We start from the raw sequence: 25,123 nt of genomic DNA on the forward strand, positions 1-25,123 counted from the left end.
CTCAGCTCACTGAAACTTCAGCCTCCTGGGTTCAAGCGATTCTCCTGCCTCGGCCTCCCAAGTAGCTGAGATTACACATCCGGCTACTTTTTGTATTTTTAGTAGAGACAGGGTTTCACCATATTGGCCAATAGTTATTTAACTAGGTAAGTTTTTCCTTTTAACCAATGAGTAAGAAGGTATCCCCACTCCCACCCCAAACTCTTACCGAGAATTATTGAAGCTTCACATGAAGCAATCTCTGCCAAACTTATTGATTGAGAAATAATGGGTCATAATGGGAATTCTTTCTACTTTGAGGAATTTTCACGATATAATGTGATGTAAAACCTTTCATCATAGGATGTAGCTGCTCTATTTTATTTATCTGGAGGTGTCTTTTAAGTAAAGTCATTTGTTTCTAGAAAAGAAAATACTTCTATATTATTTTGATTAAAGAATCCCAAACTTTACAAATAATTCTGTGACTGAAAGTTGTAAGTGAAGACCCTTGTAAATCCAACAGAAACTCTCAACGGATTGATCTTAAGGGAAGAAAGTCTGTTTTGTTCTGATCATGTCTTGTCCTGTCTCTCTCTAGCATCCAGGTTCAAGCCTGGTGTATGACAGCCTTCTACACAAATGTGCCTCTTTTGCTAGGCCTGTATGCGAGTCTAGCAGCCCATACACTGAAGCTTTCTGGGGAGCATGAGCATTGCTATTTTGCCTTTGCTTTGTGGTGTTCTAAACTTCAGTGAAATCCGTCTGGTAGTGTTGGCACTGAAGTCTCTATTGAATTAGCTATCAAAGTGGAACCCCTTATTCCAGATGATCTTTAGCTCAGCTCAAGAACCAGAAATACCCCACACAGATAGGCTCTGAATGCTTGAAGAGCATGATTACTTTCTTAGTGTACGAAGAAAGGTTATACTGGTTACATATTTTTGAAACAATTACTGAAACACCTACTGAATTGGTACTAAAAATCAGACACTTACAGGTGTTTGGTAAACACATGGATTTTCAGATCATACCCTAGTCCTTCTGCCTCAGTGAGACTGATTTCTGTGTTTGAAGGGAGGCCCAGGTATTTGCCTAGGTAGAACAAGCACTTGCTAATGACTCTGAGGCAATTTGTCAGGCATATTTTGGAAATGGTCATAAAAAAAAAAAGGGAAATAACTCACAGACAAAAACCTTGCCATTCTGAGATGCAATTTACTATAGAGATTAAGAGCTTCAGCTCTGGAGCCAGGTGGCTGGGACTGAATCCCAGCTCTGCTACACTTGCTTATTACCGCAGGCAGTTTCTTCATCTGTAACATGGGATGTAACAGCATCTACCTCCTGGGGTGGTTGTGAGGAATCAGTGAGCTCTAATAGGCAAAATGCCTTATTTGGTCCTGGCTCAATGTAAGCACTCAAAATTTTTTAAGTGTTATTATTTGTTTTTGTCACTTCTATTTTGCTTCAAACACTTTTTAATGTAATTATAAAATAATCCCTGTGATTATAAACTATAATAAATATAAATTATTTTAATATAATTATTTTATAAAATAATGCCTGGGAAAACTAGCGTATTTCAGAACTTCCCATTATACAATATAAACTCGAGCAAGAGGAGGCAAGAGAGCATTGTATAGACCTTAAAACCAGACAGATCTGTGTTTGTGTTTCAACCTTCATTCCTTGGAAGCTGTGTTACTGTAACCTGATCCTCTGTTTCCTTATCTGCAAAATGGGAATGATCATAGACCCTGTAGTACCAAGTTGTGTAGTATAGATGAATCATATGCGGGCGAGCCTACTTCCTAACATACAGAGTACTCAGTGGGTATTTTCTGTTTTATTGTTATTATATTTTGCACTCTGGGGATATTTGTATGTTCCAGTCTTGGAAGTAGCATTTAGTCTGGAAAGTCACTTGGGTGCCATTTGGAGTACCAAACTGTGATTTACTTGGTCAGACCCTAAGTACTATGTGAAGGCAAGTGGAGCGGCCCTAGGAACTTGATTCTGGTGGTGAAAAATTAATATTGGCTGAGCCTGATTCTCTAGTAAGTACACCTCTAGTATGGTTATTATATTTTGCATTCTGGGGATATTTGTAAGGGTTAGGTGTAAATATCCAATTTTTTTATAGGAATGTCAATGTTTTTTGTTGTTATCCTGTTTTATAGGCGAAGGACTAGTTAGTTTACATATAATTAGTATTTGTTAGTTTACAGGTCAATTAGTACTTGGCTTAAAATACTGATTAGTAAGTCATGTGTGTATTTACATATATATATCACTCAAATGTAGGTACATCGGAGAGATTGACACATATATCATGGAGATGGACAGATGATAGATGGATTGATTCAGCAACCCAGGTTTAGAGGGAAAAAGAAGAGAATGGGGATTCAGGGAGGCTTTTCTGAGAAAGGGGGTTTCAAATTCTGCTGAATTGTGAAGTGCAGTGGAAGTTAACCTGGATTTGAAAGCAGGAAGTAGGAGCTGTAAGGAGTAACATTAGAAAGCCTGCATGTAGGCTGGGCGCGGTGGCTCAAGCCTGTAATCCCAGCACTTTGGGAGGCCGAGACGGGCGGATCATGAGGTCAGGAGATCGAGACCATCCTGGCTAACACGGTGAAACCCTGTCTCTACTAAAAAATACAAAAAACTAGCCGGGCGAGGTGGCAGGAGCCTGTAGTCCCAGCTACTCGGGAGGCTGAGGCAGGAGAATGGCGTGAACCCGGGAGGCAGAGCTTGCAGTGAGCTGAGATCCGGCCACTGCACTCCAGCCTGGGCGACACAGCGAGACTCCGTCTCAAAAAAAAAAAAAAAAAAAAAAAAAAAAAAAAAAAAAAAAAGCCTGCATGTTGGTTTACTAGGATTAGGCTAGAATGTATGCCTGGGTACATTGGAGTCACAGTTGCTGGGAAAAGACCAAAGAAGTTCTAAAGATAAACTGGGTTTAGACCAGCTAAGGCCTAATACATAAACCCTAGTAAGCAGTTTGAATATTATCCTGAGGGCAACAGGGAGCCATTAGAGGTTACTTTTTTAAGCAGGGGAGTGACAAGGTCAGTCATGCACATTAGAGAGTCTACTGACTTTGCAGAAAATGGGCTGGACAGTACCCAAAGATGGGTAAAGAAACCAGTAGAGGAGGCTGTTGCAGAAGTCCCCTGCTGTGGCCTGGTCTGAGTTAGCAGCTCTGTTTGCCTAAGTCCTATGTGAAGGCAGGTGGAGTGGCCCTGCGAACTTGATTCTGGTGGTGAAAAATTAATATTGCCTGAGCCTGATTCTCTAGTATGTACACCTCTCCCTAAAGTAAGATCCTTTTGGAAGTTGCATTAAGTCTCCAAAGCCACTGGGGTGCCATTAAACTCCTGTTTCGGCATACTAAATGGAATGGAATCTCAGCCTGCAGTCAGCCAGCAAATGAGTATAACTTATGTTGAATTCCAGCTAATGCACAGTCTTGGAAGTAGCATTTAGTCTGGAAAGTCACTTGGGTGCCATTTGGAGTACTGAACTGTGATTTACTTGGTCAGACCCTCGTGGCCTGTGTGTGCCAATATAGCCTCCATGGTCTTTCCTACTTCATTTCAGGGGATAACTTATGGAATGAAAACATCCATTTTAAAAATGTATTTTCTATATCTTATTCATTTTCTTGGTGGATAGGGATTATTGAGGTCAGTATTTATTGCTCAAAAAGGTGTCATTTAAATGAAAATAGCAAGTCATAACCTAAAATTGTATAGTTTAAATGAAAGTAACGGATCATAACCCAAGGTAATTTTTCCTCTTAAATGCATATAATAGCTAAAGTTTTATAAAAAAGCATTGATATCCACACCTTTATCCAAAAGTAATTTAAAATTTCTTTTACAAGGCATTTTTAAATGTTCATCCCGTGTAAGTTTGCTTTATATATAATATCAATAATAAATTGTTCACTGATATGCACATAAAGAGTGAGTCATATGCCCATAAGAGACAATGTTTTAAAAAAAACAAAACTGATAGTCTGATAAGCCCTGCGAGGTCTGAGACTATGTCTTAGTCATCCTTTTGGCCCCATGTAATTGTCACCATGAGCCTGGCATTGGATACATGTTTCCCTTGTATGTGATTACCACATGCAAATGAACATTAATATGTGAAGTCTGTCTATTGATGGCTAATTGTGGTGGCTACCAGCACTGTGAGAGCTCTCTGCCTGTCTAAGATAGGTGTTCTGGGAACTTGGAACAATTGATATTCCTGTGAAATGTGCAAATGAAGAAACCTCAAATAGAGTCTGTGTGATAACTAAATTTGACACTATTTTAGGAAACAGATTCCCTTCTTAATAAAAATAATTCTTGGCTCAAGCTTTTAAAGTTGATAGATGCTTGATAAGTAAATAGGAATTGAATTTTAGATATATAAAGAGATTAAGTCATATTTATCTAATTTGGGAAAGTAAAAAGAGGGAAAAGATACATAAATAGAGAATTTTAGAAGTGCTTGCTGCAATAAACCATAATGTGCCTAACATTTATGTGATATTGTAGAGTGTCCATTATGCTTTCCAAAACATTACCTCATCTGATCTGTTGGGAACACTGCAAAGTAGAGTTTTTGCAGATAAGGAAATTATGTTTTAGAGTGGCTAGGAGACTTGTCCAAAGTCCAAACAGCTCATAAATGATGAACTGAAAACTGTTTTCTGACTCTTAAGCCAATACTTAAATGTTCAGTAGCAAGTAAATAATTGGCATATACTACCACATTTTATACCTGAAGCCATCTGAATAGTGAGTTCACGTTGAAGAAATTCCTTCTTGAACTGCCAACACATTTATGGCCTTTACCACTCATTTGCCATAAAACTGTAACTTTTTAAAAAATGACTTTTATTTCTAATTATAGAAGCAACATAGGTTCCGAGTAGAAAACTTAAAAATGTACATTGGCTTAATGAATGCTATGTGACCATACATCAAATCCTTCAGAGACAGCATTTCCAAGAATTCTGTGCTTTTAGAAAATTTGTTATGCTTTAAAAAATATTTTAAATGAGATCATCAAAAATACTTTTTGTTATTTTAGTTTTTACTTTCACAAAATAATATGAAAATTTTTCTCATGTCATTAAACATCATTATAACACCGTTTTAACAGCTTCGTAGTATTCCATTTTCTGAATAATACCTGTTAAGGACTTGGGGCTGCTTCCCTAGGTTTTTTTTATTAGAAGCAACACTGAAGAACATCTTTGCTATCTCTTTGTATAAATCTATAATTTTTTTTTCTTAGAGTAAATGCCTGACATAAAATTGCTGGGTTAAATGGCATACAGAATTTCTCAATCATAAGCCAAATAGCCAAACAGAAAGATTGTGCCTATGTAAATTCCCATTTTGCAGTGTATGAATGCCATTTTTTATATATTTCCCAATCCCTGATCTTCTTAAAAAATCTTTGCCAATAATGATTATCAATGGTAACATATTATTGTTTTGCATAGCTTAATAACAAAAGAGTAAATCATGTGAAAGAGAGAGCTCAGCTTTGCTCTCGTGTTATATCTTACACAGTGCCTACTATTCATTGTTTAACAATGTGGACATTCAACAGAACATTATCTTGACAGCACATGTAATAGATAAAACATTAATCATATTCCTCTTTCATCTTTGTTGTATCAAATTTATCAAGTGCTGCCATTCATTCTTCTGTGAAATGAAATGGCTTTTTCAGTATGCCATTTTAATGACCATATAATACAAGTCTGAAAGCATTTTAAATTCTTGGAAGTAGTATCATAGTTTTTGAGCTTGCAAGAACCTTAAAGATCATCTAATCTCCCCCCATCATTTTACATTATGTGAATTTAATATAAATACATGAAAAATCTTGATGTGTTTTGTAAATTGAAAAGTTCAGTGTCTAATATTTTTACACAAATGTATAATTTTGTCCTTAGTCTATATAGGTTACTAACATCCTTGGAAATTGAAACCTCTTTGTTTTTTAATTTTGTAGTAAAAATATCAACTATGTTAAGAAAACTACATTTTGGACATGACAACGGATTCTAGTGTTGAAGATAAACCCAAATGCCAATTCTGCCTTATCTAAATGCTGTTTTCCTGGACCCATATTATTCCACATAGCCTGATGTAACCATATTTCTTTTCATTCTGTTTTAGGTGGCAGTTTTACAACATCATCAGGATTATATACAGGAAATAATTCACTCACAAATTCCTCTGGATTTAATAGTTCACAGCAGGTAATTTAAAAAGCCAGTTTAACTTCTGAAAAATATCTTTAAATACAACATGATTTTCTTATATAAATAAAGATCTGTTTATATTATAAGTGAGAGTTTTCCTAAGGCTTTTAGCAGTTTTCTTTTAAAATTCACTTTAGCAGTCTTTTGTGGTGAGTTGTTTGGTTTTCAGATTGGTTTAATTTTACCTAGTATTGCATCATAGAAGAGCAAAAATAAGAGGAATGTATATAATCTTACATAAAATTTGTTTTCAAGTCTGAGCTCTTTAGTTAATGTGTACTTATATGCCCTCCTGTGTGAATTCAGAAAAGCCTCAGAAACCCAAACATACAGTTACACTTTGATATGTAAGAGATAAGCAGCAGTATTTTGACAGACAATTCTTGTGTGGTTTGATTTCGTAGGACTATCCGTCTTACCCCAGTTTTGGCCAGGGTCAGTACGCACAGTATTATAACAGCTCACCGTATCCAGCACATTATATGACCAGCAGCAACACCAGCCCAACGACACCATCCACCAATGCCACTTACCAGCTTCAAGAACCACCATCTGGCATCACCAGCCAAGCAGTTACAGATCCCACAGCAGGTAATTATGCGAATATTATTAGTCCTGCAGGTGATATTTTCAATGGTTTTAATGCATTTTTCTACAGTCATATATTCATGTAGTGGTTGCACGATTTTGGCAGCTTTTGGCAAGGACTAAATATAAGTCAAGCAGCATGACTGTGGCATTCATTTTTATTTACTTTTTTTATTTGCTTGAAATTTTAAAATAAAGTATATAAACATCAAAAGCACATGAAATAGAGATTTTATTTGTAAATATACTCAATTTTTAAGATGTATGTCATTTTCGAGATGTGTAACTATAAATACTGAGCTATAACTATAATTCATTGGCACCACATATTGAGCATGAAACGGCAATGCCTAGAATTTAGCCTTTATCATTATTCAATATTTAATGTTTTTCATCAAAGTAATATCTTGCTGATAGTTTAAAAAACAATCAAAAGTGAGCCTCTGCTTTCCCACATGTGGCCCACTGTGAATTTCATGACGATGTGCCATGAGTGTGGGCATTTGTTATACTTCTGCACAACCCTTGCTGGTCTCTTCCAAATGCCAGCCTCTCCGTGTGGAAATCTTCCTACATGATGTCTTTGATACCTCTTCCCCTCATTGATTCTTTCTTTCTTGAACTCTAAATGGTGTCTGCTTAATTTCCTGAATTGGTCTTTACTTAACATTTCCTATACTTTTACATACTTCTCACCTCCTTGCCTTAACTTTTTAAAGATGTAATCATACCTTTCGTGGATTACAAACTAAGCTGTTATCCTCAAAGAGTCAAAGTTTTCTTCCTCTTGCCTGTTTCCAGAGCTAAAGCCCACTCTATTGCTACAAGTCAGGTTAAAATGGTCTTAACAATGAAAAAATTCCCTCTCTGATGCTTTATAATCAGTGTTCATTCTAGGTTATCCTAAATCATGAAAAAGAGTTCTGTGTCATAAATACTAATATAATTTTTGACTATATAATTATATTTTAAATATTAATGGGTGATTACTCCCCTAAAAATCTTCCAAATTTTTCATGTTCCAGGTTTTTTCCCTTTTAAAAAAGTATTCAGACATTGCTTTATTCTAAAGTTTCATCATTCTTGTCTTTCAGTTAACTTCTCATGCTCATTATTTCTGCTGCACATTTTAACTTTAAATATTTTTGTCTTTTATAATTGTATTCCATGTGTCTTTATTTTCCAAACACTAAGTTGATATTATATTCCTCGTTCAGTTTACATGTGTATATACAGTGTTCATAGAACCGAGTATACATGTCTGTCCCTTCCTTTAATTAGATTTCACATCTATATAATCATACTGAAGATAAATTTTATTGTAGAATGCATTGAATTTATTGTAGGAGTTTTTATGGAATTTTCTCTACTTACATAAACTTCATATAGGCATCATGAGGAAAGGTAATGGTTTGTCGCAACTTTAGGGAGATCTTGTCTTTTCATTTGAACCACCTGTGTCATTCAAGCTTCCTGAGAACTAAAAGGAGTTTTGAAATGAGGATCGTTATGTGAATGAGATGTAGCAAACCTCTTTTAGGGTCTAGAGAGTCATAGAATGAGAAAAGGAGACTGCAGAATAATTTTATTTAATTTATGACATTTTGGTTGTGAAGACTACATTATAAATAAACTGGTGAAGACTTAATTGTGTTTCTTAAATTAAGGTTGGTTAGAGCTTTTTTGAAAAGGCCATCTGGTTAGATATAAGTGTTTGTCTCTGAAACCAGACATTGTTCTAAGTGAGTTTTTTTCCTAAAAGGGATGCTATGTTAAAGAGTGGGGATGGTGGAGTTCAAAGCCAGGCCACATGGAAAACAATGAAAAATTCTAATTTCAAAATCTGTCCATGGTTTTAAGAGTGAATGATGTATTTTAGTTTGTATTGTAAAAGTAAAAGTGCTTAGTGTTTTAGGTACTTATTTTAATTTCATTGTCTTATGGGAAAAGAATAAGAATGAGTTGAACCGAGGAAAAAATAATACTTTTCAGATTTCTTATACATACCTCTTCCAACTAAAGCGCGTATGTCTGGATTAGCCTTTCTTGTGTTGCATAATTAGAAGTGGAAAGTTCACTGAGTTTCCACGTTGAAAAAGAAATGGTTTTCTTAAAAAATTCAAGGAAGATCTAGTCTGGGTATTTTGTTTTCATTCTTCAATTTGTGATAAGACCACAAATTCAGCCTGTTTTTTGGCATTAACTTGTCTTTCTTAGTAGTTGTATATAAAATAATAGACTCACTATTCTTGATGAAAAGGAAGTTTTGATGGTAAAGTACATAAAACAGAAGAATTTATTAAACTAAAGGATTAGAAATGATTTATTAAAAATAATTTCTGTCTTGAGGTAGAATTTTTTACATCATTAAAATAATGCATGTCTCTTTTTGTTGGAATAATTTTGTGTCTTTTTTTTTTCTTTTAGTCTATTGGGCTTAAAGTCAGTATTTTATAATACTGGAGAGTTAGACTCTAGTCATTTTCTTATCTTATGTATGACCTGGTTTCTGCCTTTCAATTTCATAATATTATGCAGTAGGGTCAAATCTAGGTATATGTGATATTTCTCTCATGCTTCATGATTTCTGTTCCTGCATTGTTGTTTGAATTGTTATGTCACAATGGACATATAAAGATAATTTTGTAAGGATTTTTCAGGGCAAACATGTAAGGACTCATTTGCGGGGTTTTTCGTGCCTTTTAAAAGTTACTTTTCTGTGATGATATGCAGTGTTACTTGTAAACATGTAATTCCTCATGAATTTTGAGTTCAAAAATTATTTTCAAGTGTTTATAATGAAATATTCAAAGCTATATTACCCTTTGGATGGATATTTTAATGCGTTAAAAATAATATAACTTGAATCTGAAAGCTTCCAAAATTTTACTCTATTTAAAACTAAAAATAGTGCCTTTACATTCCGTTTTTTAAAAATGAATTTGTTAGCTCTTTCTTCACTATCTTAATTTAAAAATTCACGTCATCTGCACAAATGTTAGAATCTGTCTACCTTGAGAAATATAGATAATTTCTAGTCACTCAATGACATTTTAATTTGTTTATTGTATTAAAAAAAACTCATGCCTACTCTTCAACTAGCCATGCCAATCACCACTTACCCCCAATTAAAGGACATCTTGGTTGCTTTGAGTTTTGGGCCATTATGAATGAAGTTGCTATAAACATTTGTGTGCAGTTTTTAAATAGATATAAGTTTTCAACTCCTGTGGGTACATACCTAGGAGTGTGATTGCTGGATCATATGGCAGCACCACGTTTAGCTTTGGAAGAAACTTCCAAATCATCTTTCAAAGTGGCTCTACCATTTTGTGTTCTCGTCAGCAATGAATGAGAGTTCCTGTTGCTCCATATTCTTGCCATAATTTGGTGTTGTCATGTTGTAGATTTTGGCCATTCTAATTGAGGAGTAGTGCTATCTTGTTGTTTTGTTTCCTAATGACATATGGTGTGAAGCATCTTTTCACATGCTTATTTGCCACCTGTATGTCTTTTTTGGTGAGGTGTCTGTTCAGATATTTTGCCCACTTCTCAAACAGGTTGTTTACTTATTGTTAGGTTTTAGGAGTTCTTTGTTTATTTTGATACACATCTTTTATCAGATAGGTGTTTTGCAAATATTTTCTCCCAGTCTGTGGATTTTCTTTTCTCTTAGCAGTGTCTTTTGCAAAGAAGTTTTTAATTTTAATCATCCAGTTTATCAGTTTTTCCCTCATGGATTATGCCTTTGCTCCCGTATCTAAAAACTTATTGCCAAAACCAAGGCCATCTAGATTTTTCTCCTGTGTTACTATGTAGAAGTCTCATAATTTTGCATTTTACATTTAGGTCTCTGATACATTTTGAATTCATTTTTGTGAAAAATGTAAGGTCAAGGTCTGGATTCATTTTTGCATATGGATGTGCAGTAGTTCCAAATTAATTTTTGAAAAACCGTCTTGGCCGGGCGCGGTGGCTCAAGCCTGTAATCCCAGCACTTTGGGAGGCCGAGGCGGGTGGATCACGAGGTCAGGAGATCGAGACTATCCTGGCTAACATGGTGAAACCCCGTCTCTACTAAAAAAATACAAAAAACTAGCCGGGCGTGGTGGCGGGCGCCTGTAGTCTCAGCTACTTGGGAGGCTGAGGCGGGAGAATGGCGTGAACCCGGGAGGCGGAGCTTGCAGTGAGCCGAGATCACGCCACTGCACTCCAGCCTGGGAGACACAGCGAGACTCCGTCTCAAAAAAAAAAAAAAAAAAAAAAAACCGTCTTTTCTCCATTGTGTTGCCTTTGCTGCTTTGTCAAAGATCACTTGACTGTATTTAAGTGGGGCTATTTCCGGGCTCTCTCTTCTGTTCCATTGATCCATTTGTCTATTTTTTCACCAATACCACTCTGTCTTGATTACTATAGCTTTATAATAAGTCCTAAAGTCAGTGTCTTTCAACTTTCTTCTTCTCCTTCAGCATTGTGTTGGCTATTCTGAATCTTTTTTCTCTCCATATAATCTTTAGAATCAATTTGTCAGTATCGACAAAATAAATTTCTGAGATTTTGGCTGGAATCACATTGAATTTATAGATCAAATTGGGACAAACTGATGTCTTGACAATATTGAATCTATCCATGTGCATGGAATATCTCTCCATTTATTTATATCTTCTTTGATTTGTTTTATAGTTTTTCTCATATAAAGTTTATGTATAATTTTTAGAGTTACAACTAAGTATTTCTCTCTCTGTCTCTGTCTCTCTCTCTCTCTTTCTCTCTCTTTCCCTTTCTAGTGTTGATGGAAATAGTGGTGTGTTTTTAATTTCAAATTCCAACTGCTCATTGCTGTTATATAGAGAAGCATTTGACTTTTATCTATTATGTTATATCCTGAAATCTTCCTTATTGGTTTCAGGAGTTGTTTGGTTTTGGGGGTGAATATTTGTTGATTTTTAAAAATATTTTCTACATGGACAATCATGTTTTTTTGTGAATAAAGACAGTTGTATTTCTTCCTTCCCAATCTGTATACCTTTTATTTTCTTATTGTATCAGTAAGGACTTCTAGTACAATGTTGAACAGGAGTGGTAGAGGGGACATCTTTGCTTTGTTCCTTATCTTAGAAAGGAAACATCTAGTTTCTCACCATTAAGTATGATGTCAGCTGTAAGTTGTTTTTTGGTGTTCTTTGTCAACTTTAGGAAGCTCTCTCCTCTTTCCTAGATTACTGAGAGTTTTTTTTTTTTTTTTTGAATGGGTATTGGACTTTGTCAAATGCTTTTTATGCATCTGATGATTTGATCATATGGTTTTTCTTCATTAGCCCATTGATGTGATGGATTACATTAATTTTCAAATGTTGAACCAGCCTTATATATTTTGGATTAATCCTACTTGGTCATGACATACAATTTTTATACATTGTTGGATTCAGTTTCCTAATATTTTGTTGAGGGTCTTAGCATTTATGTTCATGAGAAATACTGTTCCAGTTTTCACATCTTGTAATGCCTTTATCTTGTTTCAGTATTAGGGTAATGCTGGCTTCACTGATGAAGTTGCAAAATGTTCCCTCTGCTTCTCTTTTCTGGAGCAGATTGCAGAGAATTGGAATCAATTTTTTTCTTAAGTATTTTGATGGAATTTACCAGGGAACCCATCCTGGTCTAATGCTTTCTGTTTTGAAAGACTAATTGTTGACTCAACTTCTTTAATAGGTACAGGCCTATTCATATTATCTATTTTTCCTTCTGTGAGTTTGGGTAGACTGTCTTTTAAGAAATTGGTCCATTTCATCTAATTTTGTCTAATTTGTGGAAATAGAATTGTTCATAACATTTCTTTATTATCCTTTTAATGTTCATGAGATTGCTAATGATGTCTATCTTTCATTTGTGATATTAGTAATTTGTGTATTCTCTTTTTATCTTGGTTAGCCTGCCTAGAGGTTTGTCAATTTTATTGATATTCTCAAAAAGCCAATTTCATTGATTTTCTCTTGTTTTCCTGGTTTTAATTTTATTAACTTTTCTGATTTTCACAATTTCATTACTTTTTTTTCTGATTGCTTTTGAGTTAACTTGCTTTTCTTTTTATAGTTTCCTAAGAGTGGAGCTTAGATGATTGATTTTAGATCTTTCTTTTCTAATATGTATGTTCAGTGCTGTTAATTTTCTCCTGAGCACTGTTTGTGTGGCATTTCACAAAATTCGATGAGTTCTTCTTTTTCATTTTCATTTACTTTCCAATATTTTAATAGTTATTTTTGTTTTCATTACCATTGGAATCCTCCCTTTTAATGAGGTATATATTTATAAACATTTTATTGGAGAGAAAAATCTTAGAAATTTCATAGTTTACAATAAATATCATTAGTTACAGTTACCCAGATATTCACATCTTACAGATTAAATGGTTATCTCTTATTAGAAAATATGTGTAATTTCTGAGTAGAAGGGTATTCCATGGTAAATTCAGATTTCACTCTCTATAAAATAAAATTTTGATCATAATCAACTAATTTTCCTTGTTCAAAGGCTGTATGACAGTGTCACAATTAAATCCATGATTACTTTAAATAATAAATTATGGATTTCACTCATTTTTATTTTTAAGAAACCATCTTTTTTTTTTGCTCTTTTTATTTTTTATTTTTTATTTATTTATTTATTTTTAAATTTAATTTATTTTTATTTATTTATTTATTTATTTATTATTATTATACTTTAATAAGGGTACATGTGCATAACGTGCAGGTTTGTTACATGTGTATACTTGTGCTATGTTGCTGTGCTGCACCCATCAACTCGTCAGCACCCATCAACTCGTCATTTACATCAGGTATAACTCCCAGTGCAATCCCTCCCCCCTCCCCCCTCCCCATGATAGGCCCCGGTGTGTGATGTTCCCCTTCCCGAGTCCAAGTGATCTCATTGTTCAGTTCCCACCTATGAGTGAGAACATGCGGTGTTTGGTTTTCTGTTCTTGTGATAGTTTGCTAAGAATGATGGTTTCCAGCTGCATCCATGTCCCTACAAAGGACACAAACTCATCCTTTTTTATAGCTGCATAGTATTCCATGGTGTATATGTGCCACATTTTCTTAATCCAATCTGTCACTGATGGACATTTGGGTTGATTCCAAGTCTTTGCTATTGTGAATAGTGCCTCAATAAACATACGTGTGCATGTGTCTTTATAGCAGCATGATTTATAATCCTTTGGGTATATACCCAGTAATGGGATGGCTGGGTCATATGGTACATCTAGTTCTAGATCCTTGAGGAATCGCCATACTGTTTTCCACAATGGTTGAACTAGTTTACAATCCCACCAACAGTGTAAAAGTGTTCCTATTTCTCCACATCCTCTCCAGCACCTGTTGTTTCCTGACTTTTTAATGATTGCCATTCTAACTGGTGTGAGATGGTATCTCATTGTGGTTTTGATTTGCATTTCTCTGATGGCCAGTGATGATGAGCATTTTTTCATGTGTCTGTTGGCTGTATGAATGTCTTCTTTTGAGAAATGTCTGTTCATATCCTTTGCCCACTTTTTGATGGGATTGTTTGTTTTTTTTTTCTTGTAAATTTGTTTGAGTTCTTTGTAGGTTCTGGATATTAGCCCTTTGTCAGATGAGTAGATTGCAAAAATTTTCTCCCATTCTGTAGGTTGCCTGTTCACTCTGATGGTAGTTTCTTTTGCTGTGCAGAAGCTCTTTAGTTTAATGAGATCCTATTTGTCAATTTTGGCTTTTGCTGCCGTTGCTTTTGGTGTTTTAGACATGAAGTCTTTGCCCATGCCTATGTCCTGAATGGTACTATCTAGGAAGAAACCATCTTTTACAAAGCCAATGATTTCTTTTCTATGATCAAAATAGAGGTAGGGAAAAAATAAATTTGAAGGTGTTTTCCTTTTGTGCTAATATCTAAACTAGCATTTTATCATCCCCTAGCCACTGAGGTATAGAGTAAGTTATCATCTTGTACTGATCCCTAAAAGCTTAAGTTATATTACTACTAATCTAACTCAATATATTCTTTCAAAAGAGTGATAAAAATAATTTTTTTAGTATTAAGAAAATTTTAATTGACTTTTCTCAAAAGATCACTTAAGCTATTCCTATGAAGATATTTTTTATCATATGATTCATGTGTATAATCAAAATTTAAACAATCATCTATAATCCAACCACTGTGCTATATTTCAATAATTTGGCCTGACAACATATGTTTTATCCCAAATCTCTTAGAATATCTCATAATAATTATGATAGCTATCATCACAATACATAATAAAATACAATCGAACACAATTGTTGAGCTTAGAGCTCTACATTCATTACCACATGTAATCTTACAATATACCATGAGATAGGTACTATTTGTTCCATTTTGTAGATGAGGAAAATGAGGCAAATCACTCTTAAATGCTCAGTAAGTGTTAGGTATCATTAAGTTAATCAGGAATGTTGAGGCTAAATTCTTACAAAAGCACTGTTTACTGATAATATTGTATTTTTAAAATAATACAAATACAAAGCAGTGAGGGATAAAGGTAAAAGTGAATGGTGAATGAAACATTTTAGATTAATGTGAAATAAAAGATAATTAGTTCTTAGGAATAAGATTTAGTATGAATGCCGTAGAAAAGTTTGTTTATCAAAGGATTTGTTCGTTTGAATTTCTGACAGCAACTTGATGTTGAAATCTACCTTCACGTGCGCTGATCGCATGCAGACAATTTACTGGTTAAGGTGATGGACGGGAATCTTGCCAATATTGAATTTCAAGTGACAGAGGAAAAATCAGTATAAGAGGGAATTCAATATGCATGGGAAAGCATTTGTTCCCTCTGCTTCTTTGATCCCTGCCAAGGCACAAGAAAGTAGAGCAAAGCGCCTGAAAAAGAGGGGAATGTTCGTGTTCAAAGTTGCAGAACTCTGAGCCCTCAGAGGAACTCAGTGTGACAGAACAAAAAAACTAAACTCCCGGCTCTCTTCCCTGTCATGCAGGATATTTGGGTCTCATCTGTACTCACTAACCTGCTTATGTCTGTTCATTGTGGAAATGATTCTGAGGTTTGCAATAGCAAGCGTCTTGATGCCTCCATTTTGCCAAGTGAACAGTTTGGAAAATCTGCAGGCCATACTTGCTCATTTTCACAGATGCCTTGTGGACTTTGGAAAAATTTGCAATTTGTTCGGCTCAAAAATAAACTATTTCAGCAAAACAATTTTAACTAATGTTTTGGAAACATTTGTCAGCAAAACAAATATTTGTATCTAAAATAGCCAGGCTACTAAGATGTGAGAAAACAAAACAGATGTTTGTTTTGGGTTTGTCGGGTTTGTTTGTCTTGATGGCATTTGTTTTCTTTCTTTCTTTCTTTCTTTCTTTCTTTTTTTCCGGAGGATATATAGTGGTATAATGAGATGATAAAATTCATGGAAATAAAGTTCACTCTTTTATACTGTGAGAAACATTATAAAAATGAGCTTTGTTACCTGTGAATTTTGGACTTTATTTCCAAGAAAAGAAAAATTAAGTCTCCTAAGCACTTACCCCTTTTGTGCCTCATTACTGGTTTCCCTAATTTTTTCAATTACTTAGCCATATGTCAGGATGCCTTTTAGAGTCAATTTTAGCACATTGGCTTTTAATATGTAATTCTTTCTTATATTTAAACATACCATATGATTTGTATATTAATCAAAATAAGAATGCATATATTATTGAGCTAATTAAATTAGTTTATTAACCCTCCCAAACATTTATTATCTTCTTTTGTAACTGATTGATTCATTATTTGAAAAACTGTTACATACTAAGTGTCCTATGGGACCAACACAAATCAATGTAATAGGTTCTTGTGTTTAAGTTGGAGGACATCAGCATTTACTGATTCAGTTTTTTAATTGGAGATGGTTGTAAAGAGGACAGAGTTTTAAGTGTTTGCCATCTCTTCACCTAATTTAATTGCGATTGCAACGTTTAGTAAGTGGCTTTTGGATTAAGTTGTAAATAAAGGCAGAATTGATGGATTAATGGGGCTACCAGTGTTATTTCTATGTTGATAGTAAATATTGTTTGATAAATTTTTTAAATTTACTGAATAATAATACATGAACATGGGACAAAATTATAAAGGCACAGATGTGTTTACAGATACCCAGCACCTTGGTTTCCTTCAGCAATGTTTCAAGGATATTCTTTACTTATATAAACATATACTTAACAACTGTCCCACTCCTCTCTTTTTTTCCACATTCAAGTGTGTTTAGCTTTTTGGTCCTTCACAAATAATAGAGTACTATCCATGCTGTTCTGTACCTTACTTTTTCACTAGACAATATACAGAGAAAATTTCAATAAGTATTTTTGTTGTGGATTATACATACAAATTTAATAGTGGCTAATTTTTTTTGAACATTTACTAGTGCTGAGTATTGTTCTAAGCACTGTTCATCCATTAACTTAGATAATTCCCACCCAGTTCCATGAGATAGAGTTGTGTTGTCATTGTCCCCATTTTACAGATGGGAAAACTAAGGAAAGGTCAGTGACAACACTGAAATTAAACCTCTGGAAACTTGACTTCAAAACTGAGTTTTTAATCAGTAAAGCATGCTGCTGCTTGAAACCACTGTGTCTGAAGTTTCAAAGGAGCAGAAAAATGAAAATGTAAACAGAGTCCTAAAGGTAGTAGCTGTGTAGTAATCATCTTCTGTAATCAGCACTCAGCAAAAGCATATATTATGAGGCATTCAGTTAAATATGTGTTAAATGTTTGAGCTTTACTTGCTGATAAAATAATGTAGGTCTGAAATTATAGGGAAGAGATATGTAGTATATTTTGGGTTATTATGTCATAAGTATTCACTGAATTTTAAAGCAGTTTGTGGATATCTTGGATAATCCAACAGCTGTTTGCTCCTGTTCTCTCTCATTTTCCACTTCCTGAATCTGTTCACTCCCTGCTTCCCCTGTATCCTATTTGAATAGTCACCTGTCATGGACCTGCCTAGGGAACAACTTGCCATATCTCTTTACCATTTCCCTCCCCTTCCTTCCAGGGACCTCTTCGCATCTTGTCCTCCTTTTTATCCTTATCTTTTTAAAAAAATTTTAAATAACTCAAATGGCAGCTCATGATTGATGGACACTAGGTGTAGGAATGGTGACGATTCTATCAAGCAAAAGGGAAGCCATTCATTTTAAAGTGAAATTGGGAGTCTGAATCCAGTACCATCACCTTCTAACACTTTTGAAAATCCTGATCTGACTCCTTCAGAAACTTCAGGGACCTCTTCATTAATTTAAATTTCATTTTCTTCATTACCATTATTTAAGATAAGTTTTAACTCTTTCACTTTTATGTGACTGCTGATATTTAAGGTTATAATTCTTTGCTATTTTGCGTTATATTTGTGCAGTATTTCACCTGGTTATTGATTGATTAGGTCAGCATGAATTGGTTTGGAAATCATGTCTGCCATCTGTGAGAAAATAGCTTCTGAATTTCAAACAACTGATTTAAACATATTTAGAACATAGCCTATTTGTAAATAGACTACTCTCTTTTATGTACAAATATACTTGTATAACCTTAGCGTAAAGCAGCTGGGCAATAGGAAAGCTTTTAACTTTCGGTTAGCATCGACTGTATAGATTATTTTGCTGAAGACCTTCACCTTACTGAATAAAAGTAAGGAATCCAGAAAGATTAAATTTTTCCTAAGCAGCACAGCCTGCCATTGGTGACATCTCTTGACGGGACACTAGAATGGCAGCCTTGGGAGACAGAAGGGTATAGTGTGGCCTTTCCCATACTTCCCTGGGTAGCACAACTGTCTCCCAAAGATGGAGATGGCTATCCTTTTATCCTGTAATGAGTTCCCAGGTAGGAGCAGTTAGGGATACAAGTTAACAGATTAAAGTTATTGGAGTTTCTCTAGTTTAAGTCTTTTCTGATTTTTGATATGACAGTACTCATTGAGAACTGAGTGTAATGTCCAGTGCTTCCCAGTCATATCTGGCTGAGGCTGGATACCACTTTCCACCTGTGCTTCCCCCACCACCCCGTCTGAGAATGTCTGGGAATGTCTCTTGGCCACCACCCTCCCTTTGAATACAATTAGGAAAAACTGGAGTGGTGGCTAGGGATTTGGAGTTGGGCTAACCTGGGTTTGAATTCTGGCTCTGCCACTCACTTGGGAAGGCCACTTAGCTCCTTGGTGTATTATTTCTCTATGGAATGAGCATAATACCACTCTTGTGCATGGGATGACTATGAGAATGAAATGACTAGTAAGTGGCTAGCAAAGTGACTGATACATATTAGGCCCTCACATGTCCATTTCTTCCATTTGGACATTCAATAGATATTTATCAATGCTTGCTGTGTGCCAGGCACTGTGCTTGGTGCTGGGAATATGTGGGTGACAAGAAAGGCAAAGCCCCTGGCCTCAGGAAGCTGATGCGTTCTTCCCTCTTGAAGTTCATTACTGTTGTACATTGGGGATTGTGGTTGTTTCAGACACTGAAGCCTCAAAAGTGTGGCTCACCAGTTTCTTTCATGTAGAATGACTGAGGGAAGCTTAAACCAGTGGTTGAAATGTGTAAGAATAATAATTAGAGGTTTCTACTAGGTTATCCAGAGATTACTGGAGAGTGGATAATGGTCATATTCTAGGGGTGACGAAGCTGTCTTAATTGGGTTACTAGACCTTGACTGATGAATTAATTTACCTAGAAACCTTGAGTAGTGCCTGCGTGAACAGGGAATCATGGCTATGGAATATAGGTAGAGAAGTCAAAGCAATTCTCTAAGATTAATTCAGTTAATGTTTATTGGTCCCAGACTACTGGTTAATCTTGTAAGGCTAGTCAGCAAGTTTACTTGCCTTTAGTTTATTTTACAAGTTTTTTGTGGGAGATTTCTATGACTGAAAACAAAATTATTACAATTCCTTTGCATTAAATCTTTTATTCTGCAAAGGTAATAGTCATCGAGAATCTAAACTAATATACTGTAATTTATTCTAGGTTTTGCTGAGGTCATTTTTTTTCCCTTTTTGCCAAAATCTAAAAAAAAAAAATTTAGGCCATGCTGGGTGCCTGTAATACCAGCACTTTGAGAGGCCAAAGCAGGTGGATCACAACGTCAGGAGTCCAAGACCAGCCTGGCCGAGATGGTGAAATCCTGTCTCTCCTAAAAATACAAAAATTAGCCAGGCGTGGTGGCGGGCACCTGTAATCCCAGCTACTCAGGAGGCTGAGGCAGGGAATTGCTTGAGCCCGGGAGGCAGAGGTTGCAGTGAGCTGAGATCATGCCACTGCACCCCAGCCTGGCAGAGAGAGTAAGACTCCGTTTCAAAAAAAATCTCCCAGTATAAAATTATCATGGTCACACTATCACATGTAACTTTGAAGGTTTGATGGCCCGTAACTTCATGGTCTGTGTGGAACCCAGGCGATTTTTAAGGAATATCATTGGCCTTCCCTCAGGACTGTGGCCTTCTACATGGGAATCTTTCCTGATTGGGCCTGTAATTTTCATTAGAGAATGTCTATTTCTATTCTCGGCACTGCTAACTTAGTAAAGCCTATGAGTCTTCCCCCTCCCCCACTCAACCCAGCAAATAACACCTTCGCGTACCCTCTTACCTCACTGCTGCTTAAAACTCAAAGGAGAAACTTGTTACTGTCAGCTGGCATAAGAATATGTCATGACTGCATGCCTCCAGATATTTTCAGTTTTACCCTCAAGATGTCTTATTCCAGGGTTCTGCACTCAGAAGTAGTGAACTGCAGAGTTACAGAGTCAGCAATAATCAGCCTTAGAAGAAAGAATCTTGTGACACTTGCTGTTTTGTTTACCATGAGGGTGTGCTCCTCGCATTCCACAGTATTCCTCAGTGAGCAGTTCTGTGAGGTGTTTCCTTCCCGTCTCTATGATGGGAACACCTACATTTTTTATTTTAAGTTCTGGGTTACATGTGCAGGATGTGCAGGTTTGTACCTGGGTGAATGGGGAACACCTCCATTATTGTGAAGAAGTTCTTTGTCACATCTTATGCACACTATGAGCCATAGAACTGTTCCTGCCTTTGCCCTGCATGGACTGCAAGAAGACCCGTGTGGTCCATTTCCTCACGGGCTCCATTTTCCCCTTCTGATCCACATTTTTCTTCGAATGTACTCATTCATTTTTTAAAAAAAGATGACTGTTATTATGTATATATTTGGTGGGTTATCTTAAACCCTTCTTTTAGAAAAGTGGGATATCAATTATTGAGAAACTAAAATTAAAAATTAAAAGGTTGGGCTGGGCGTGGTGGCTCATGCCTGTAATCCCAGCACTTTGGGAGGCCGAGGCAGGCGGATCATGAGGTCAGGAGATCCAGACCATCCTGGCTAACATGGTGAAACCCTGTCTCTACTAAAAATACAAAAAATTAGCCAGGCATGGTAGCAGGCGCCTGCAGTCCCAGCTACTCGGGAGGCCAAGGCAGGAGAATGGCGTGAACCCGGGAGGCGGAGCTTGCAGTGAGCTGAGATCGCGCCACTGCACTCCAGCCTGGGTGACAGGGCGAGACTCCATCTCAGAAAAAAAAAAAAAAAAAGGAATTAAAAGGTTGTATTCAACAAGAATAAGAACCAGAGAACAGACATGCTCAGGAAGCACTTACTTTGTTACAACAACAGTTTTGGAAACTTTTTGGTTAATATTTGCATGAAAACCTGATATGCACAAAAAAGCCTTTTGGGTTAATATGCACACAAAAATCTCTTCAGTATTTTCATATAACTGTAGTCTCCCAAGAGCACATACCTCTTTATCATTTCTTCTCTTTGCTCAATGTTCCAAACCTACCTGTTTAATGAATAGGCAGGCATGTTATTCATTTCAGTTCAGCTATTTCATATATTTTTTAAAAAAGCATGCTGCCCATGGTAAAATCTCTCCCAATGTAAGGAATTCACTTTCTCTATCATGAATATTGTTTTCAGTTTCTGCAATTTATTTTTTTCCCATGCCTACCGCTTCTTAAATGTTCTGCCTTCAAACATTCTAAGAACTACAGGGTTTTCCTGGAGTCTCCTTTCTAGTTTCTCATTTAGTGTTTTTCCTAAAGTATATGTTTCCCCTACACTTGTTCATCTAATTAATTCCCTTGATTCAGCTTTTATATTGATAAAGGTTACCAAGAAAGCACACTTCTCTTGAGATATATTTCTTAATTGTGCTATTAAATTGCATCCCATGGATCCCTAATTGAAGGAAAAGTAGAAAACGCAGTTTCTCCTACTGACATATGGAAATGAGATTTTAATGATGTTCGTCAACGTTTCATTACCAGCCATTGAGCATCTCTTACTTTCAAGGTACTATTGGGTTCTGTGGAGATACAGAAGACAAGAGGGTCATTCACTGTCCTCAGGAGGATTTTGCCACTAAAGACAACTAGGTATACAGCCAAACCTAATAAAAGTTCCATTTTTAAAATGCCATGCTAGAAGAAACAAAGTCCTCAGGAGGAGTGCAAGAACAGATTTCTTACATAAGTGTTTGAAGAAGAAATTAACAAAGGTGAAATTCTCAGCATTGGAGGATGTGAAAGTGTGAGGGACAGAGGATAGGGAAGGGATATTTATTTGAGGCTAGAGAAATAGACCACTTTAAATGGGCTTAATGACAGGATATCCTTTCCATCAAAACTTAAAGGATGAAAGCATTTTTGAACTGGAATATCACTTTATGGTCTTCTTTACAAATAAGGTAACAGCCCAGAGGGGTGATTTTGAACTACTGACTTAGAGCAACAACACAAATACACTTGTATAAAAACACTTTAGCATGCATTATTTGATACAGTCTTCACAATGGTGCTGTTCCCATTTTACTGTTGAGGAAACTAAAGTCCAGAAAAAGTCCAGATAACTCAATAAATTACAAGCTGTCAAGGCTGCTCTGGAATGTATGCAACCCTAATGTGTTAATTTATAGGTTATGCTGTCCACTATGGTGAAATTTGAATGAATCCATTTTCCATGTTACATCCGGTAAGTTAGGGAGGATATGCAAATGCACCAAAATTTGCAAGATTCAGCTTCTCTGCAGGTGGGTTATTTCCCAAACAGTGAAAGGAAAGAACTTCTCCTTACTAGAGTCAGTGAGGGTTCCATCACCCATGCAGCCAAGCTTTGGTTGTGGGCAGCCCCTCTCCTTTAGGCCCAAACCTCCTGAAGAAGGTGGCAGCCAAGAGTCCCCAGGCAGGTACCCATGAGAGGCTGCACAGCCTGTCTCTGGCCTCCTCATTGACAATGAGACTTTCGGCTTGGAGAAATGATGCTGTTTCTGAGACCACTCAGGTCTGGAGGGTGTCTGAGGTGGGGTTGGAGGCTTTAGAGAAGACAGGCCTGGCTGGGTTCAGATCCTGACAGTGGTACAGCCTAGCTGGTAGCCCTTCATTTTGATTAACTTCAATCTTTTTATCTATTAACTGGGGACAGTAATATATCCCTAAACAGATCTGGGTAGAAACAATCCCAAACCTAGAAGAAGCCCTGTTCTCTCCACTCTTCCATTTCTCAACCCTGACCCCAGCCTCAAGTTTCTTTTGCTTTGATATCTCTTCCTGGCTTTGCACTGTTTCAATCAGTTGAGCCCAGAGGACGGGACGGGATAGTGAACTGAGTGTGTCTGAGTTCTCCTGTCAGATAAATGCTGTCCCCTAATGAATATGAAGCACATTGATAAGTATTTCCCTGTGACACATCCCTCAAGAGAGTAGCTAAACAGACCGTTGGGGATTATCAGTGATCATGTGCATTTTGCTGTGTGAACCAGAGATGCTCCACATGCCAGGTTGTGAGAAAAAAAAAAAGTTTATTGAGCCTCTGATATGTTCCAGGCACTGTTCTAGACACATGGGACTCTGCAGTGAACAAAAATCAAGCCTCCACCCTCAGGGAACTTACATTCTGTTGGAGGCACAGATGATAAGTACATGTAAAATGCATCCGGCAGAGTGCCTGGAAGGATGAACAGCTGAGTAAGGAGAATAGCGTTAGGGCAGGTAAACTGTTTCGGAGGAGTTGTCCATCAGGTGACACTTGAGCAGAGGCCTTCGGGAAAGGAGGAGAGAGCCACCTTGATATCTGGGGAAAGAATTCTGGGGAGAGGAAACAGTGGTTGCCAACGCCTGGAGGTGGGGCTGTGCTTTGTGGATTCAGCAAGAGCAAAGAAGGTCCATAAGGCATTGGAGCCTCTGGGAAAAGAAAGTGGGAAGGTGAAGGCAGGGAGGAAGAGAAGCTGTAGTAGAAGGCCTTGTGGGCATGAGAAGGATTTGGGGTTTTATTTTGAATGACATGAGCAGTGTTTAAGCAGAAGCATGGCATGATTTCATTACACTTGAAAATAATCTCTCTGGTCATGGACAGAGAATAAGTTGCAACAAGGCAAAAGATGGGAACAAGGCAGTCAACTAAGAGATGATGCCTGTGTCCAGGTGGGAAGTGAAGGTGGCCAGGCTCAGGGGTAGAGGTTGAGGTGGTGAAAGTGGTCAGATTCTAAAGACACTAGAAGGTGGAACTACCAGGGTTTGTCAATATATTGAATGTAAAGGGGAGGAGAAGATAAGAATCGGTGGATGACACCAAGGATTTTGGCCCAAACAGCCAGAAAAGTGCACTTGCCATTTACTGAGACGGGAAAAAGGAAAACAAGGTGGTGTTGAAGAGATCAGAGCTTCTGCTTAGCACATGTGAAGTTTGAGCTGCCTGTTAGAAATCTAACAGGAGGTGGTGATTCAGTTGTTTGATAAGTAAGTCTAATGTTTACAAGACAGGTTAGGGCCTAAACTTGTGAGTCTTCAACATCTGGAAGCCACTGAAAGCTGTGCGTGTGGATGAGTTAACTAGGACTGTAGGAGCAAACACAGAAGGGGAGTCAAGGACTGAGCCCAGAGCCTTCCCAAACGTTAGCCAACTGGGAAAAGAGGAAGAGCTAGAGAAGGAGATTGGGAAAGAGCACCCAGGGAGTCAGGAGGAGAACTGAGAACAGGGCCTTTCAGAGGCCAAGGAACGTAAGTATTGCAGAAGGAAGCCATGATTGACTGTGAGTGGCATGGGCAAAAGGTAGAGAAATATGGAAATTGAGACTTGACTATTTGGTTTGACAGAGTGGATGTTGTTGGTGATCTTGACAAAGAGCAACATTAGAGAAAATAGCATGATGGAAGTGAAGTGAGTTCAAGAGAAAATGGGATAAGAGGA

General features: G+C 36.7%; 1 protein-coding gene across 12 annotated transcripts in view; it reads left to right on the top strand.

The window, feature by feature from the left end:
* EYA1 (EYA transcriptional coactivator and phosphatase 1) overlaps window positions 1-25,123 on the top strand; it is a 338,095-nt gene that overhangs the window by 227,168 nt on the left and 85,804 nt on the right. For all 12 annotated transcript variants that reach the window (XM_050801903.1, XM_050801902.1, XM_050801900.1 and 9 more), the window contains 2 exons: window positions 6,174-6,256; window positions 6,664-6,850. In XM_050801903.1, coding sequence (XP_050657860.1) covers window positions 6,174-6,256; window positions 6,664-6,850 — 270 coding nt within the window. The remainder of the gene's footprint in view (window positions 1-6,173; window positions 6,257-6,663; window positions 6,851-25,123) is intronic.

Source organism: Macaca thibetana, chromosome 8 (assembly GCF_024542745.1).
Source record: "Macaca thibetana thibetana isolate TM-01 chromosome 8, ASM2454274v1, whole genome shotgun sequence".
Taxonomy (NCBI): domain Eukaryota; kingdom Metazoa; phylum Chordata; class Mammalia; order Primates; family Cercopithecidae; genus Macaca; species Macaca thibetana.